The 15,656-nt window shown below is 36.5% G+C and overlaps 1 protein-coding gene across 13 annotated transcripts in view; it reads right to left on the bottom strand.

Moving 5' to 3' along the window:
- Nucleotides 1-1,045: 1,045 nt before the first annotated feature.
- The window catches only part of B3GALNT1 (beta-1,3-N-acetylgalactosaminyltransferase 1 (Globoside blood group)), a 28,880-nt gene continuing 14,269 nt past the window's right edge, over nucleotides 1,046-15,656 (bottom strand). For 6 of the 13 annotated variants that reach the window (XM_082625871.1, XM_082625873.1, XM_082625869.1 and 3 more), the window contains 3 exons: nucleotides 8,936-9,000; nucleotides 6,276-6,368; nucleotides 1,046-3,598 (listed from right to left, as the gene is read on the bottom strand). In XM_082625871.1, the coding sequence (XP_082481997.1) occupies nucleotides 2,569-3,564 (996 nt within the window). In that variant the 5' untranslated portion in view covers nucleotides 3,565-3,598; nucleotides 6,276-6,368; nucleotides 8,936-9,000 and the 3' untranslated portion in view covers nucleotides 1,046-2,568. Of the gene's footprint in view, nucleotides 3,599-6,275; nucleotides 6,369-7,835; nucleotides 7,963-8,935; nucleotides 9,001-10,123; nucleotides 10,258-15,656 lie in introns of all 13 variants that reach the window. The other 7 variants (XM_082625875.1, XM_082625872.1, XM_082625878.1 and 4 more) reach the window with 5 other exon arrangements.

Raw genomic sequence — 15,656 nt, 5'->3', positions numbered from 1 at the left:
TTGTCAACCTGAGATCTGCGAGCTGTTCTTGCAGCATAATCTGGTAAAGGCTAACATGCAGGGGTCACAGACTCAATGCTTACAGGCAAGCAAAGTAAATGAGTGAGGCAGAGAGCAGGTAAGACCACGGGGATGTGGCAGGGCTGTGGATGGCAGAAAAGAAGCAGCCTAAGGTTAGGCTCTGTATTAAACTCTGTTACCAGCTAAAATAAAAGGTGCTATTGATGTGGTTAAACATCAGAGGCCAAGATTTTAATAACACAGCTGACTAATACTACTTGAAAGCAAACATGAAGTTAAACACAAAAAATATAACGACCCAACCTCAATGTTTTTCATAATCATTTAACTCTTTAGAGGTCTCTTAAGTGCCAATCTGTAGTTAAAAAGGGACAATCTTCTAAAACTGGCAATTATTCACATTTTACTGTTTTTTGTCTCATCTTAAAGTGAAGTTATCTTTTATTTTAAAAGTTCTCCCTCTGTAAATTATTTCTTAGCTTCCCAAACACCAATATAAAGTTACAAAAATTTGATCAAATCTAATCCTACCACAAAAATACCCACCATCTGTGTCTTTTTTTTTTTTTTTTTTTGTGGTACGCGGGCCTCTCACTGTTGTGGCCTCTCCCATTGCGGAGCACAGGCTCTGGACGCACAGGCTGAGCAGCCATGGCTTACGGGCCTAGCCGCTCCGCGGCATGTGGGATCTTCCCAGACCGGGACACAAACCCATGTCTCCTGCATCGGCAGGTGGACTCTCAACCACTGCACCACCAGGGAAGCCCCCATCTGTGTCTTAAAGAAAGTGACTCCCGGGGGGTGGGTGGTGGTGGTGGGATGAATTGGGAGACTGGGATTGACATGTATACATTAATATGTATAAAACAGATAACTAATAAGAACCTGCTGTATAAAAATAAATAAAATTCAAAAAAAAAAAAAAAAAAAAAAGAAAGTGACTCCCGTATGGATGGGAATTAGCAAGGGCATAGATGGATTCCACAGAGTATTTCATTTAATTGATTTTATTGTAACTGGATCAGGTCTGAGAGGAGGGAAAAGGGAATAGCCTTGTTATAAAGAATCAAACATTATAATGTTTCTAATTGAAATTAAGCTTTTCTTATAGGAGAATTATAAATATATGAGTATTACAAGAGCTGACTATATATTTTCAAGTTCATATTATCTGCCAACAGATTTGATCTTTCACCATCATGTAGTCCAGAAAAAAGGAACCACTTGTCCCGTATCAGGCATAATGGGAAATTGCACAATCCCAAGAATACAGGGGCAAGGAGTGCTTCTCTTGGACCAACTAGCAGGTCAAAGCTGACCTACATCACCACTCCTATGAAAAAACGTGCTTCTTCATGACATGAAAATCAGACTTGATTTTAGACCACATAGTAGGGCTTTCCTCTTGATGTGAAACTAATAACAATAGCAGCAGTGTTTTTTTTTTTTCCTTTTTATTCTCAAACTGATTGTTAATGAGAAAAAACACGGAGCAGTTAACAATGCAACTTGAATCTTTAGTCTTCTCTTTCCAGCTCAAGCACTGAAATATGACACTCTTTTCATAATATTCTGGCCATCACGTTCTCTCTTTTCTTTTTGGCTTCAGAGTCCTTTCCAAAAGGAAACATGCTGCCTGGCACTCTACATTACTCCTAATTTCCAGGTGGAACAATGAGACAGATGAAGTGACATCTAAAAACACCAGGGATTATATTTTTAAAAACAAGACAATAATTCAGATCTTCTTGCTTTAATTCTTCTCTATATTACCACGAAGAAATATTTATCAAAGTTCAAGAGATTACTGATATGGAATAATGACCAATATCTACACATTAATGGAGCTATTCATAATAAACTCATCAGTGAACTGGAAAAGAAGTTTAAATATAAAGAGTGATTTTTCACTATTCTGTTTATACAGTATTGAAACAACCATAACAATCAAACACCCATAAAAGTGCAAAACTTTAAGTAACATTAAATAATAATCGATAACTGAAATACTGCAACATCCTGAAGTATCTTCCAAATGACCAAGAAGAGATGAAATTTTGTTCAGTATAACTTCAGCTGTTTTACACACAATTATATATTTTAAAAAACTGTAATCCATGTAAGATATACACAAAACCCTGAACTGACTAGATTGTTCAATGAATAATACTCCACACTGCTTTGTTGTTAAGGACAAATGAGCTTATAATTCAATGAAACCCATTTAAGAAGTTTTAATCTATAGAATGACATTCAAATTGTTTGGTCCTATGAGTTTTATTAACAAAAACCTCCCATTCCTTTATAAGATATTTAATTCCTCTGAATATCATCTTTAAAAGGCCTGACTTGATTGTTGTCAAAATAAACCACAGGTCAAGTACAACCCTCCAGTCTCCAGCCTATATAGCCTCTTCATGAGTTTCAGTTCCGTGTAAGCCACACAGTGACCTTCCCATGAGTTTTCCATTGGAGATTTCATAGTCTAACTTTAACGTTTTCCACAAAGTATCCCTCCCTTCTCTAGGCTTTGGGTAGAATGTCAAATTAATAATGGCATGTGGTGTTCCTTAGCATAACCTGCCAAAATGTGATAATTTCCTTGGAAGAAAAGCCATGGGCTGCAATCACGCGTCTGAGTTGACAGACATCCAAATGGATCCTATATAAAAAGAAAAGGTTGGTGTCTTCTGGAATATGAATGTCCACTTTTAATAAACTCAAACAGATCCCAACATAAACATCTTCAAACTTGATGGGTTTTATGTGACTCATCATTTCATAGATTCTTGGCACCAAATCTCTGGACATTATGTAACCCAACCCACTGCAGTAGGGAGGAAACACCTTGAAGGGATACTCCTGGTATGAAATATGGGTTTTTTGGTAAAATCCTCTATAAGAATAATTATCAATTAGAGGATAACCTGTGAAAAACTTCTCTGAGTGGTTTAAATTTAAAAGATACTTCACTAAATTGCCAGTATTGATGAAAACATCAGTGTCTGTCTTCATGATGTACCTGGCATTGGGGCAAAACTCAGTTACCCACCTAAATGCCATAATCGTTTTCAAGGTCAGGTTATTGTACGTGTCTAAAAAATCCTGTCGTATTATGTCACCATAAAGGAGGTGTTCATCCTCTAAGGATAATGCTAACACTTTGTCTTCCCTTTCAGCCTGTTGGCCTAATAAGAAAAATGTAAGAACCTCATATCCCCACCAAGACTTCTTTTCACCCCAAGTAACTCTAATGGCCTGCCTGGCTTTCACATCTGAGGGGCGTGAGGTCACCAGGATGACCAGAAATGGGTTTTGATGAGAGCAGTTCGAATGCTCTCGGAGTGTGAAGCGGAAGTCTTGTCTGTAAATGGGCTCATACTCATAGAAGTACATCCAGTTCACGCGTTCTATCACATTGTAGTGGGGAAGACTGAGGTACCACATCACCAGGAAGCTCAGGAGCGACAGCAGCAGGAGGCTCCATTTCAGGGATCTCAGTGACATCCTACCCGGAAGAGTGGTCAGGAGTCCTGGGGCCATTCACAGCAACTCAGGAGCACAGGAGCCTCGGGTTCTGGAAGATTTATCAAAGACCTGCTTAGTATGCCACCACCCAAAACACATTTTCAAATGATACCTGATCATCTACTTAAGGAAAAAGAGGTGGGAGAACAAAAGCTCCAAAGCAAAACCAAAAATCCTGAATTAATCTACTTAACTTCATTTAACTAGAAGCAAACGGATACCAACAACCAAAAGTATATTTCAGCTTTTTACATCAAGACCAATGTTAAAAACATATCCTCAATTACTTGAGGAAAATTAATACTTCTTGTTTGACATAACTGTTGAAATAATTCTTTACTTCTTTTTCATAATGGTAAAGAAGAGAAGCAGTTTGCTTTATTTTTTACTGTAGATTTATTTTGTAACTCCCCCATTACTCATCTTTTTCTGTCCCTCTGGATATCCAGAATAAAATCATTAATGCAAAGAGATATTATCAGCAACATGTCCAAATAAACCAAGGGTCTTTCTCAGCTGTGTGATCTGATGTGAATTCTAGCAAATCCGGAGTAAGAAAAACCCAATAGCTACAATTATTCACGGTGACCTGCTTGATATGGGATGAGATAAACGTGGAGATGCTTCCCCTGAAAGGTGAGGCCTCTAAACACAAGAAGGATAACCATCTCTGGAGTTTTCAAATGCACAAGACTATGAAACAGCTTTTACCTGCCCAAAATACCACCCCAGCCCCCTTTCTACCTCATTAGCTGAACTCAATGCTCAGTTTGGACAGCAAGTGCTTAAATTAAAGGCCTGCCCATAGTATGAGTTTTTGTGTGTTTCCCATTCTAATCCCACTCCCATCTAATCTAATCTAACTTCCCTGTTCAGAAATCCTGCACCAGATCAGAATCATGGGATGGAACCTCCTAAAACACTTGCTTTTACAGGGAACTTCTAGCTGAGACAAGAAAACTGAGCTAGGAGACACGGCACATTCACGGTCGCAGCCTCAGCTCTGCTTTGGATCCCAAGGATAAGGTTGGTTTACAATTCGGGATCCCACAGGGCTTTCCTGGTGCCATGATCATGGGCCTCAGTCCAAAGACATTCATGTACTAAGTGTTTACTAGAACTTCAACATCCACAGACTGCACCAGGCACTAAGGAGGCCAAAGGAAGAAGGAAATGGGAGGAGTGCAAATCCCAAGGCAACACGTAAACATGTCACAGCAATATAGTACAGACTGTTTATGTCAAATGCTAAGGAACTTCAGAATGAGGGACAGATCAACAACATAAGGGGCAGGCTGAGGAAGCTTCTGACCATGGCCTTTCACCCACAATCAACTGGGGGAGAGATCCTGGGAACCCAGAATTTGCTATGGAGGGCATATATTAATGTCATTATATGGAAAGGCTGGTCTACCAAGGGTTCTACCTTGGGGCAATTTTAGGTCTTTGGACACACAGTTCTTCTGCCTCTTAATACATACAAAAATGACAGGATCTAGAGACTCTTTGTCCTTTCCCTCTGGCCATATCTTACCTGCCCTGATTACTTCTTGCTACAATATCCTTTCCTACCTCTAATGTTTTTTATATTTTAAGTCACACAGTACAATGGAATGTTTCGGCAAACTCTCTAGTCCAGTTTCATGTATATGTGTCTTGCCTTTCCACTTACATTCTATGACCTTGTCAGAAAGAACATTTTTCTTTTGACAAGAGTACAAGACAGAGACCTACAGCAAGAGTGCAATGAACACTGACCTGTCTGATATGCTATTTCTATTTGTATAAACATAAAATGTAGGTCTACCCATCCCACCCCCGTCCTCCTTTCTCCCCCTTACTAGCCTTACACAGCTAGCTCCCAGAAAAACCTGAAACAGAATAGACCTAGAACGAGAATTATGGAAGGAATTAATATCTTCTTACACCTTCTCTTCACCTGGCTACTAGACACAGCACAACCCTAGGGAGTTCCATCTAATCTCAGCCATCGATGACCTGTACATTTATTACAACTGTTATCAAATGGCAGTTTTACGTCTCATTCTAACAAATTGGCACACTATAACAAATTTCGGACAAATGGAAGGAAAGCATCCTGAGTAAGAGGCTTCATGTATAACTGCACACAGGCAATGAAGGCCCGGCTACTCTTCAATAATGGGAAGAACTCAAAAACAGCAAATCTTACTATAAAAGTTATCCTATATGCATTCTACAAGCCACAGTTCATAAATATGAAATTGTGTCTGTAGTTATGAGGTCTACTGCTTATGGGCCTACGAAGAAAATAAAGTAGCAGCAAAAAGAAGAGGAACTATCTATTCCAAAAGTGGGGGAAGGTCTTTCAAGGATTGGCTGGAACAGACATCAGGTTACCCACAACACAGGTGGCTCCAAAGGCAGAGACCAGAGCCCACACCGAGCTCTGTCCTTTGCCAACCAGGGAGAGCTATGGGTATGTTATTTACCTCTGGAAGCCTCAGTTTCCTCATTTCTACAGAATGAAGATGTTAATACAGTGTGAATTAACAGATGGCCCGTGTCAGGTATGCAACAAACAGAGGTTGTCATAGTGAGCCGTGTTCTACCCTTTGCAGCTATTCCATCCTGTTTATGTTCACTAAATTGATTTTTATTGTCAAAAGGGATTATCCTAAAGAAATAACCTTGATGAATTCTTACTTGATGAATGTTTCAAAGCATCAAAAGATTTTATTTCTTACCTTCTTGATTTATTTCTTCTGAGTGAAAGACCTTCAATTTCATCAACTGAACATTCAGTAGCAAGTAGTAGTCAAAAATAGTGCTTGAAACTTCTGTAAGATATGTAAGAAACTTAACAGCAACTACTTATGGGTCAGGGAATTAGACGTCAAAGAGGGGAAGGGAACCCCCTTCCCCATTCCAATTTCTTTCTGAACATATGCTGAAATAAAACGTTAAAAAAGCCCACGAATCCACAGAGTTCAGAGAGCTCATGGGTTCATCATGGAAGAAGAGCACTTGGTATTCAAGACGTAAAACCTCTAAGTCCTCACGTCAGATGGTGTCTTATGACATGCTACCACAGTTCCACGTCCCTGGATAAAGAACTCAGGCTCACTAAAAGAAGTGAAACACGAAACTTCTAAGAGACACTCTGCTGGTATCCTCTCTTTAATTCTCTGTTCCAAACACATACACAGAAGGTAACCCTGACATGAGACTGTCAACTACCACTTCCCAATCCACTCCCTCCCCTTTGAACCTCTATCTCTACTTACAAATACCCAAGACACATTAGTAAACTGAAAACTATGAAGCACATCTCAATTCCTGCCACACTTTAGGATGCTCATATATTGATTTTCATCAGTCAAATTTAAAAACCAGGATAGGAGGTGACAAACAGGAAGGCACTGATATGTATCACTCCTTATACCAAAATCATTCCAAATGGATTAAAGATTCAAATGGGAGAAAAATAAACTGCTAGGAGCACAGACACACAAAAAATACAAATGAACATTTAACAATTTTGAAGTGGGAAAGAACTTTTAGTTATCCCATCTAAGGAAACAACCCAGAACTCATAAAGGAAATTTTGATCAAATAAAAATTTCAGAAAGTTCTTGAACATGGTTGAAAAGCAAAAAAAGGTAATAAAAAGCACAAACAAGGTTAAAAGATTAAAACAAAAAAACAGGGAAAAAATATCTAAGATATTTATAATAATTTATAAGCCAAATAAGAGTTCACACAGCTTAATAAGAAATAGATGAATGCAAAAAGAGAATAAACAGCCAAAGGGGAAGTTCTCAAAAGAATTACAAATGATCGATAAAACAAGAAAAGATATTCAAACTCACAAGTAAGCAGAGATATTGACAAAAATCTCAAACTAGAAAATTAAGGGGGAAAAATGACAATTACTTTGTGTGACGAAAAGAAGCATTCTTGTGCACTTTTTGGAGAGATTTATTAAACATGTATCAAAAACTTGAATGTGCACACTCTTTGACCAATATCACTGCTAGCAATTTATCTTAAAGAAATAATCAGGCAACTGTGCATAATTTATAATATAAAAAATTATTTTAAAGTCTCCCAATAGGAAATTGGTTAAACAAAATTATGATACATCCATACAACAGTATACATTTATTCATTATATGCAATGATGCTTAGCTATATTCTCTTGATATATATTACTTAGTGAAAAATGCAGTAGCAAAATTGCATATGTAGTATGATTCCTTTTGAAAGATGAAAAGACAAGTTTCCATAAATCCACATAGCCATACATGCAGAGCAAGATGTCTGGAAGGATGTGTCCCAATATGTCAATGGTTTCAATTCTGTGGACTTCCTGGAAGATTTCTTTCTTTCTTTTTTTTATCATTTGGATTTTCCACACTGTTTGTGTATTGTCTTTGTAAATAGATAAAAACAAAGTAAAAAAAATTGGACTTCATGCTTGCATATCTCAAAGTTCCACTGAATGGTAGTAACCCTAAGCTAGCAGTTAGGATCCCAAGTTTCACCTTATCTCAGCTCTTCTCCCAAGGTGTGAGCATGTACAATTCATGATATTTCTAGTAGGTATTATCCTCTTTTGTCTCAGTAAATATTAACTAAATACAGTAAGCAATGATTTTTAAAATCCATTCAAAACACTGTAATTCTAATATAACTCTAATAGGATGTATTATTAGCTAATAATAATAGCATTACGTACACAGACAAAACCGTTTATAAAGTATTTCAACAAATATTATTAGTTCCCCCCAATAACCCTATATTGTGGGCCAACTGGTTTTACTGTACATATTTTACAGGTGAATTTTAGAGTTCAAGTAAAATGAAGGTGAAATAAAAACACTCTGAAATGGACTAGGACTTATAAAGTGCACAAATTCTAGTTAAAAGAAGTACCAAGGGAATGTACTTTAGTATGAAGAAAAATGAACTCAGGAGGAAGGAACGGAATTCAAGAAACAAAGGTAAGTAAAGAGATTATTGAAAGATAATGAAAACTAATAAATATACATAGTAAAAAAGAGAGAGAGAGTGAAGAACAAGCACAGAAACAGTATTTTTTGGTGTGGTTAAAAAAGTGAAACCAAAATACTATATAAAAATGATGTGGTTGCTTTAAAAAGAGTTTCATTTAATAATGTGTATTAACCTTTAGAGTGACGACCCTGAAAGAACAGATACTGAACATATACATTCCACACAGATTAAGAAATAAAAGAAACAAAGCAAGCTATCAACTCAACAGAGGGCAGGCAAAAAGGAAAAAAGCAAAGAAAATGCATGGCAAATGGAAAACCACAGAAGGAGGTGGTAAAAGTAAATTTAAATGCATCTGATATCAGAGTAAATATAAACGTAAACTCACCTACTGAAAAACAGACTCTCAGACTGGCTTAAAACTCTGCCATATACTACTTATAAGATACATGCCTGAAACAAAACAACACAAAAAGTTTAAAAATTAGGAAATTTTTTAAAAATCAGGAAAATGCCAATCTGAAATCTGCTGTAGTTATTTATTAACATCATGTATTTAAATGAACAGCATTTAAAAGGGACAAGGAGACTTTGTTACTAATAAAAGGAACCAACATATACATTCCACACAGATCAAGATAACTTAACAATCATGAAGCTATATAAACATAGAAACATAGTCTCAAAATACATGAAGCCAACTCTGAAAAGTATGAGTACAAATGGGAAAATCTATAATCCTAATAGGAGATTTTTAACAAATCTCTCTAAATAACTAAATACATAAAACAGAAAAAAATAAGGATGTGAGTGTTTCAAATAAAATTATTAATATTAATAGTCTTGATTTAGTACCTTTCATTCAATTAAAAAGAACAGGAATATACTTTTCAAGACCACACGAAACATTTACTAAAAAACTGATCGTGGGCTTCCCTGGTGGTCCAGTGGTTAAGAACCCACCTGCCAATGCAGGGGACACGGGTTTGATCCTTGATCCGGGAAGATCCCACATGCCGCGGGGTAACTAAGCCCATGCACCACAACTGCTGAGCCTGCATGCCACAACTACCAAAGCCCGCATGCTCTGGGGCCTGCATGCCACAACTACTGAGCCCGCGTGCTGCAACTACCCGCACGCCTAGAGCCCATGCTCCTCAACAAGAGAAGCCACCGCTCGCCGCAACTAGAGAAAGCCCGTGTGCAGCAACGAAGACCCAGAGCAGCCAAAAATAAATAAATAAATAAATAAATAAAAATAAAATACTTATACTAAAAAAAAAACTGATCACACTAGGTTACATAAGTTGTCTCCAAAATTCAAACCTTAATTTAACACAGGCCCCATCATCTGACCACAGTATTATTTCAGCTTAACTACCAAAACATACCTTGAAAAGCACATAAACAAACACACAAAAAATCCTGTCAGGAAACTCAAAACCCTTACACACCCAACTTTTGTTTAATCCATAAACTTAAAGAGAACACCACAGTGGTAATCATAAAATACATGCAACTGAATACCAGCAATGTATAACATTTCAGTGAAGAAGATATTATACAAATCCCTTACTTGAAAATTACTGGGGGAGAAGACAACTCAATTTTTTTCTCTTGTTGTTTTGTTTTAAAGAGTGATTTGTAGTTCAGGGAAGACAAATAGCTCCAAGTGAAGAGGAGAAGCTCTTCTTTATAGAAAACTGCCAACTATGAATGTAGATAGAATGACAGAATAAGAAAACTATCATGTTGCAACCTTTCATGAAATTACTGATTGAGGCAATGATTATCAATCAATGTTTTAATCATCAAATGAAAGATTGATGGGGAATTAGACATTGTATGGTACCAAAGTAACACCACAAAGATTACTTGTTACTTGTAAGGACTGAAAAAAATATAAAATTCACAGTGAAGGAATGCTACCACTCATCCAATCATCAATCTCAGCATTATAAATAATGGAACAAACACATATTATGTGTCTCCAAATGAGATACAATGTGAAGTGTACATCCTAGCCAAAATGTTAACTGGAATCTAATCACGTTTTATATGAAATACAGAGAATAGAAGAACAAGCTAAGAACTCCACAGGGAAACACTCCAACAAACCCAGGAGGTGGGGTGTTCTATGGGACAACTAGCATGGTGTCTACAGCTAGTCAATCCCATAAAACAAGGGATGGCTCAAGATTAAAAGAGATTAAGAGACATACACAATTGCAGTGTATGATCCCAGACTGGATCCTGGAGAAACTGAAGACAATGTTGATATTAGGTGATGTGAAAAGGATTATTTATTTTGTTAGGTGTGATGATGTTAACTGAAAATGTTCCTGGGTAAATAAATGTGCTATATCCATACAATGGAATACTATTCAGCTATAAAAAGAAACAAAGTACTGATACTTTGTTTGGCTATAACATTTTATTTAAGAATTCAGAACATGGGGATGGTTTCACTGAGGAATTTACCAAACATACAAAGAAGAACTTATACCAATCGTTCTCAAACTCTTCCAAAAGACTGAAGAGGAGGGGACACTCCCCAAGTCATTCTATGAAGCCACTATCACCCTGATACCAAAATCAGACAAAGATACCACCAAGAAAGAAAATTGAAGGCCAATATCTTTAATGAATATAGATGCAAAAATTCTCAACAAAATACTAGCAAACCAAATTCAAGAACACAAAAAAAAAGATCATACAACATGATCAAGATGGATTCATTCATCCCAGGGTCACAAGGATGGTTCAACGTAGGCAAATCAATCAATGTGATACACCACATCAACGAAAGAAAAGACAAAACCACATGATCATTTCAACAGATGCAGAAAAAGCAGCTGATAAAATTCAACATACATTCATGTTAAAAACTCTTATCAAAGTGAGTATAGAGGGAACATATCTCAACATAATAAAAGCTATTTTTGACAAACCCACAGCCAACATAATACTTGGTAAAAAGCTAAAAACCTTCTCACTAAAATCTGGAAGAAGACAAGGATGCCCACTCTCACCACTTCTATTCAACGTAGTATTGGAAGTCCTAGCCACGGCAATCAGAGAAGAAAAAGAAATAAAAGGTATGCAAATTGGAAAGGAAGATGTAAAAATTGTCATTATATGTAGATGACATGATACCATATATAGAAAACTCCACACAAAAACTACTAGAACTGATAAACTCAGTACGTTAGCAGGATACAAAATCACCGTACAGAAATCTGTTGCATTTCTTTACACTAACAACAAAATGTAGAAAGGAAGAGTTTTTTAAAAATCCCTTTTAAAATTGCATCAAAAAAGAAAAATACTTAGGAATAAACCTCACCAAGGAGGAGAAAGACTTATATATTGAGAACTATAAGACATTGATAAAGGAAACAGAAGCTGATTCAAAGAAGTAGAAAGATATACCATGCTATTGGATTAGAAGAATTAATATTGTTAAAATGGCCATACTACCCAAAACAATCTACAGATTTAATGCAATCCCTATCAAATTACACATGACATTTTTCACAGAACCAGAACAAATAATCCTAAAATTTATATGGAATCACAAAAGACCCAGAATTACCAAAGCAATCCTAGAAAAAAGATCAAAGCTGGAGGCATAACCCTCCCAGACTTCAGACAATACTACAAAGCTACAATAATCAAAACAGCATGGTACTGGCACAAAAACAGATATATGGATCAATGGAACAGAACAGAAAGCCCAAAAATAAACCTATACACCTATAGTCAATTAATCTTTGAAAGGAGACAAGAATATACAACAGAGAAAAGACAGTCTCTTCAGCAAGTGGTGTTGGGAAAGCTGGACAGCCACATGTAAACCAATGAAGTTAGAATACTCCCTCACACCTTACACAAAAATAAACTCAAAATGGCTTAAAGACTTTATATACAAGACTTGACACCATAAAACTCCTAAAAGAGAACATAGGCAAAACATTCTCTGACATAAATTGTAGCAATGTTTTCTTAGGTCAGTCTCCAAAGGCAATAGAAATAAAAGCAAAAATAAACAAACGGGATATAATTAAACTTACAGGCTTTTGCAAAGCAAAAGAAACTATAAACAAAACGAAAAGACAAATTACAGACTGGGAAAAATATTTGAAAATGATGTAACTGACAAGGGCTTAATTTCCAAAATATACAAAAAGCTCATACAACTCAGTTATAAAAAAACAAACAACCCAATAAAAAAATGGGCAGAAGACCTAAACAGACATTTCTCCAAAGAAAACATATAGATGGCCAATAGGCACATGAAAAGATGCTCAACTTCACTAATTATTAGAGAACTGCAAATCAAAACTACAATGAGGTATCACCTCACACTGGTCAGAATGGTCATCATCAAAAAGTCTACAGATAATAAATGCTGGAGAGGGAGTGGAGAAAAGGGAACCCTTCTGCACTGTTGGTGAGAATGCAAACTGTTGCAGCCACTATGGAAAGCAGCATGGAAGTTCCTTAAAAAACTAAAACTAGAGTTACCATATGATCCAGCGAACCTGCTCCTATATATAGGAGCATATATCCAGAAAAAAACTCTAATTTGAAAAGATACATGCACCCCAATGTTCACAGCAGCACTATTTACAATAGCCAAGACATGGAAGCAACCGTAAATTTCCATTGACAAATGAATGGATAAAAAAAATGTGGAATACAATGGAATGCTACTCAGCCACAGAAAAGAGTGAAATAATGCCATTTGCAGCAACATGGATGGACCTAGAGATTATCACATTAAATGAAGTCAGACAGAGAAAGACAAGTATCATATAGCATCATCTATATGTGGAATCTAAAATATGATACGAATGAACTTATTTACAAAACAGAAATACACTCACCAACGTAGAAAACAAACTTATGGTTACCAAAGGTGAAGGGGGATATGGGATAAATTAGGAGTCTGGGATAAGCAGATACAAACTACTATATATAAAGTAAATAAACAAGTTCCTACTGTATAGCACAGGAACTCTATCCAATATCCTGTAATAAACCATAATGAAAAAGAATATTTATGTGTGTGTGTATATATATATGTGTGTGTGTGTGTATACACACACACACACACACATATATATATAAAACTGAATCACTTTGCTGTACACCACAACATTGTAAATTAACTGCACTTCAATAAAAAAAAAGAATCTAACACAACACTGTAAATTAACTGCACTTCAAGAAAAAAAAAAAAGAATTCAGAAAATGGGTAAACCTAAAAAACATTATGCTAAGTAAAAGAAACCCAACACAAAAGACCATATATTATATGAAATGCCCAGGACAGACAAATCTATAGGCAGTAGGTTAGTGGTTACCTGGGGGTGGGTCAGTGACTGACTGCAAATGGACATAAAGGATCTTTTTAGGGTAATGGAAATATTTTAAAATTTGATTGTGGGGCTTCCCTGGTGGCGCAGTGGTTGAGAGTCCGCCTGCCGATGCAGGGGACACGGGTTCGTGCCCCAGTCCGGGAAGATCCCACATGTCACGGAGTGGCTGGGCCCATGAGCCATGGCCGCTGAGCCTGCGTGTCCGGAGCCTGTGCTCCACAATGGGAGAGGCCACAACAGTGAGAGGCCCGTGTACCGCAAAAAAAAAAAAAAAAAAAAAAAAAAAAAAAAAAAATTTGATTGTGGTAATGGTTGCAGAACCCTGTTAATTTAGTAAAAATCATTCAATTGTATAATTAAAATGAAATAATTGTATGGTATGTAAGTCATACCTCAATAAAGCTGTTAAAATTTTTTTTAAATAAAAAATATTTTCCTATTTTTAAGAGTCATACACTGATATATTTAGGAGTAGAATGTCACAATATCTATATCTAATTTAAAATATTTCAGTAATAAAAACTAAAGAGAGTTAAGAAAAGAAAAAAATTCCCTCTCACGTATTTCTGGTGGAGTAAAAAGTGGTAACACCTCTATGGAGGGCAGTTTGGAAATACATACTTATACAAATTACAAATACATTTATTATTTTATCAGTAATTTTGTTCCTGAAGTTTATTTCAGATACAGGTGCATATGTCCAAAATGATGCATGTATATAAGGTTATTGGCTGCAAAATTGTTTGTAACAGTAAATAATTAAAAATAAGCCAAGGGATCACTATGAGAGATTTCTTCTATAAACCATGATACATCCACCCAACAGAAAACTTTACAGCAGTTAAAGAAAAAAAGAATAAGGATGTTCTCTAAATACTGACACGGAAAGATTTCTAGAATACATCAAGTGAAGAAGTAAGATATAGAACAATGTTTATAATATGTTAACTTTTGTGTTAGAAAGGAATACGAAATAAAACCAATATTTGTATGTACATATGAAAAACAATGGAAAGACACACATAGTGGACAGAGAGGAATGCAGTGGATAAGAAAGAAAGGTGAGAGCACTTCTTTTTAAATTACTTTGTTATACTACTTGGCATCACTTTGTTATATTACATTGTTACCTATATATATTTTAAATATTATTTTGACTCTTATACTTGAATACATTAAAATTCAAAACAATGAAAACAAAAATTTTCCCTCCTCATTTAAAAAAGTGCTACAGGGCTTCCCTGGTGGCGCAGTGGTTGAGAGTCCGCCTGCCGATGCAGGGGACATGGGTTCGTGCCCCGGTCCGGGAGGATCCCACATGCCTCAGAGTGGCTGGGCCCGTGAGCCATGGCTGCTGAGCCTGCACGTCCGGAGCCTGTGCTCCACAATGGGAGAGGCCACAACAGTGAGAGGCCCGCGTACCGAAAAAAATAAATAAATAAATAAAATAAAATTAAATTAAAAAGTGCTACATATGAAAATGCATTGAGTATTACTAAAACAATCCTTACAGAAAATTAACTTTTAAAAATAATGTACTTTTTTAGGACTTCCCGGGTGGCACAGTGGTTAACAATCTGCCTGCCAATGCAGGAGACATGGGTTCGATCCCTGGTCCAGGAAGATCCCACATGCTGCAGAACAACTAAGCCCGTGCACCACAACTACTGAGCCTGTGCTCTAGAGCCCGCAAGCCACAACTACTGAGCCTGCGCGCCACAACTA

Source organism: Mesoplodon mirus, assembly GCF_964341445.2.
Source record: "Mesoplodon mirus genome assembly, chromosome: 6".
In the NCBI taxonomy this organism is placed as follows: Eukaryota; Metazoa; Chordata; class Mammalia; order Artiodactyla; family Ziphiidae; genus Mesoplodon; species Mesoplodon mirus.
Note: the sequence above shows the minus strand (reverse complement) of the source record. Positions and strands in the feature narration are given on the sequence as shown.